This window comes from Chelonoidis abingdonii, chromosome 11, assembly GCF_003597395.2.
Source record: "Chelonoidis abingdonii isolate Lonesome George chromosome 11, CheloAbing_2.0, whole genome shotgun sequence".
NCBI classification, from domain to species: domain Eukaryota; kingdom Metazoa; phylum Chordata; order Testudines; family Testudinidae; genus Chelonoidis; species Chelonoidis abingdonii.
The window spans coordinates 16,863,725-16,866,727 of NC_133779.1; the positions used below are offsets into that span (position 1 = coordinate 16,863,725).

At 66.0% G+C, this 3,003-nt stretch overlaps 1 protein-coding gene across 1 annotated transcript in view; it reads right to left on the minus strand.

Moving 5' to 3' along the window:
• Positions 1 to 2,799, minus strand: part of GYS1 (glycogen synthase 1) — a 17,200-nt gene extending 14,401 nt beyond the window's left edge. The window contains exons 1-2 of the mRNA XM_032806433.2: positions 2,631 to 2,799; positions 896 to 1,077 (exon numbers count right to left, since the gene is read on the minus strand). Coding sequence (XP_032662324.1) covers positions 896 to 1,077; positions 2,631 to 2,748 — 300 coding nt within the window. The 5' untranslated portion in view covers positions 2,749 to 2,799. The remainder of the gene's footprint in view (positions 1 to 895; positions 1,078 to 2,630) is intronic.
• Between the last annotated feature and the right edge of the window lie 204 nt (positions 2,800 to 3,003).

Here is a 3,003-nt window from a genome sequence, read left to right on the forward strand (position 1 = left end):
TCCCAGAGGTGCCTGCTGGGTGGGGGGAATTAGACACCCCAAAACACCAGAGATTGGGCGTGACAGGATTTCTGGGGGCGGGGGGTTCTGTTCAACCTGCTTAAGTGGGGGCAGAACTCTTGGGTTCTCTCCCCAGCCCTGGGAAGGGAGTGGGGTCTGGTGGTCAGAGCTGAGGGGCTGGGAGCCAGGACTCCTGGGTTCTCTTCCTGGCTCTGGGAGGGGAGTGGGGTCTAGTGGTTAGAGCAGGGGAGGCTGGGTGCCAGGACACCTGGGTTCCATCCCCGGCTCTGGGAGGGGAGTGGGGTCTAGTGGCCAGAGTGGGGGGATGTGGGAGCCAGGACTCCTGGGTTCTCTCCTGGTTCAAGGAGGGGAGTGGTGTCTAGTGGTTAGAGCAGGGAGGGGCTAGGAGCCAGGACTCCTGGGTTCTCTTCCGGCTCTGGGAGGGGAGTAGGGTCTAGTGATCGGAGCTGGGGGGCTGGGAGCCAGAACTCCTGGGTTCTCTCCTGGCTCTGGGAGGGGAGTGGTGTCTTGTGGTTTTTTTTTGGGGGGCTGGGAGCCAGGACTCCTGGGTTCTCTCCTGGCTCTGGGAGGGGAGTGAGGTCTAGTGGTCGGAGCTGGGGGGCTGGGAGCCAGGACTCCTGGGTTCTCTCCTGGCTCTGGGAGGGGGATGCAGGAATTGTTCTGGTCAGGAAGAGGGAGACCCCAACATAGAGGTAGAGGAAGTGGTGGGGCCCCCCTTGGACCCTGGGGAACAGCAGGGGTCACATCAGTCCCCGCCCCCACCCCAAATCACAAGGAGGCCCCCGAACACCTCCCGGCTGTCACTTCTCCGGCTACAGTGCTGGGGGGGCCCCCTCCCCGCTGGCAGCGGCTGGCGCCCCAGCCCAGCCCTCACCTTGCAGCCCTTGGTGTTCATGGAGTCGATGGTGCGCCGCACGGCCGGGTGGGGCGGGTCGATCAGCTCCACCTGGGTGCGCACATTCTGCTCCAGGTAGGGCCCCAGCAGGAAGTAATTCTCCCCCCACTCGTCCGACGTGATCTTCGCCTTGGTCTGCAGCACCGTGTAGATCCCCCCCACTGTGGGGGGGCAGTTAGAGACACAGCCCTGCATGCACCCACACCTGCCCCTGGAGGAGGGGGGCCCATACACACCCTGCCCCTTTATTGGAGGAATGGGGCCCCCCCTCGATACACACCCTGTCCCCCACACCAGGGACTCCCTTGCCCTATCCCAGCGGACCCAGCAGAATGCAATGCATTGTGGGACCCCCAGCAGCAGGGGCCCCTCCCCCATTGCCTCCCTTGCCCCATAGCTGCCCAAGCAGGCCTCTCAGCCACCCAAGTCCCCAAAGCAGGAGACCCCTCCCACCTCCCCAACTCTAGCTCCACCCCTGGTCAAAGCCCCCCCACCTAAGCCTGGCCCGGCTCCCCCCAAACTCCTAGAGCCCCCTGCCCGGGGCTGCCCCACAGCACAGTTACCCCACCCCAGCTCACACTGGCCCTTTCTCTGCACCAGCATCTGGGCCCCAGCCACCCCTGCAAGAGGACCTGGGGGGCAGGAGGCATCGGGGGAATCATAAGGTTGCGCCTGTTCCCTACAGCTGAGGCCTGGGGGGAGGGTCCCAGCGCCAAAGACAGCTCCAGCCAGCGCTGCCCTGTGCTGGAACACGGCCCCCTGGGTGGCACAGGGGGCTGGGTATATGGGGACCCCTCGCCCACTGCTGGGATGCGGCCCCCTCTGGGATGGGGCTTGAGCTGGTTGTGGGGGACCCCTTGCCTGGGCGGAGTCACAACCCCTCTGAGGTGGGATGAGGGGCTGCTAAACAGCCATAGAACAGTTTAGGACAGGAAGTGAAGCAAGCAGCAGGGAGCTTCAACCCGGAAGGCTCAAAGCCAGGGCAGGACACCGCAAAGATACCGCCCCGCCCCCGCCACCAGCCCAGCACCCCACTGGGGCCAGCACAGCCTGCCAGGGGAAAGCACCCCCTGCTGGGCCCCTGCCCTGCCACCCACCAGCCCAGCGCCCCCTGGCCAGCAGTACTGGCCCCAATGCCCCAGTGCCGGCAGGGGGACGCCGGGCTGCAGGGGAACCTGGGGCTGGTCCGTCTCTGCCCCGTGCCCCCAGTGGGACCCCATGGCACAGAGCCAGAACAATGGGCCCATTAGATGTAACGAGGGAACGCGGCTCAGCCGACGGGGCAGCAGGGCTGCGGGGGGGGGGCTTCCTCCCACTGGGCCCTGCTCCAGTGGGGGGCACAGAGCCAGGCCCCCATGACCCCTGCCCCCACTCTTCCCCTAGGCTTAATGTTCCTGCTCCTCACCCCACAGGAGGATGCCTGGGACACCTACACTCCAGGGGGCTGGGCTCTGCCCCACAGGAGCCATGGCCCGGCAGCTCACAAAGCAACCTCCTGGGCTCCCAGCGACTGGACCCCCCTCTCCTCCTAGAGCCGGGGAAAGAACCCAGGTGTCCAGGCTCCCATTCCCCACTGTGCTAACAACTAGCCCCCTCTCCCCTCCTTGAGCCGGGGAGAGAACCCAGGTGTCCGGGCTCTCATCCTCCGCTGCTCTAACCACTAGCCCCCCCTCCGCTTCCGGAGCCCAGGAGAGAACCCAGGCATCTGACTCACCTTTGTTGGCCACCTCCCAGGCCACCTCGAAGAGGACCGCATTCTCCAGGTTGATCTCATCCTCCCAGTCCTCCAGCCCCGTCAGGGAGGTGACGGAGACGCTGCGGGCCAGGGGCATGGCGGCTGAGGCTGGGGGGCAGTGCTTTGCCAAAGGGGGGGGTCTGCGTGGTGGGCTGGGGAGAAAGAAAGACCCGATCAGCCCTGCTACCCCCACAGCGTAGGCCCATGGGGGTGGGGTGTCAGAGCCCTGGGACACCCTCCGCACCGCCACCTCCCAGATCCATGGGGGGGTAATCAGAGCTTTGGCTGGTGGGGAGCTGGGGTTGGGGGTAGGTGGGGGCTGGGAGAATGCAGGGGGCACACGGGGGAAGAG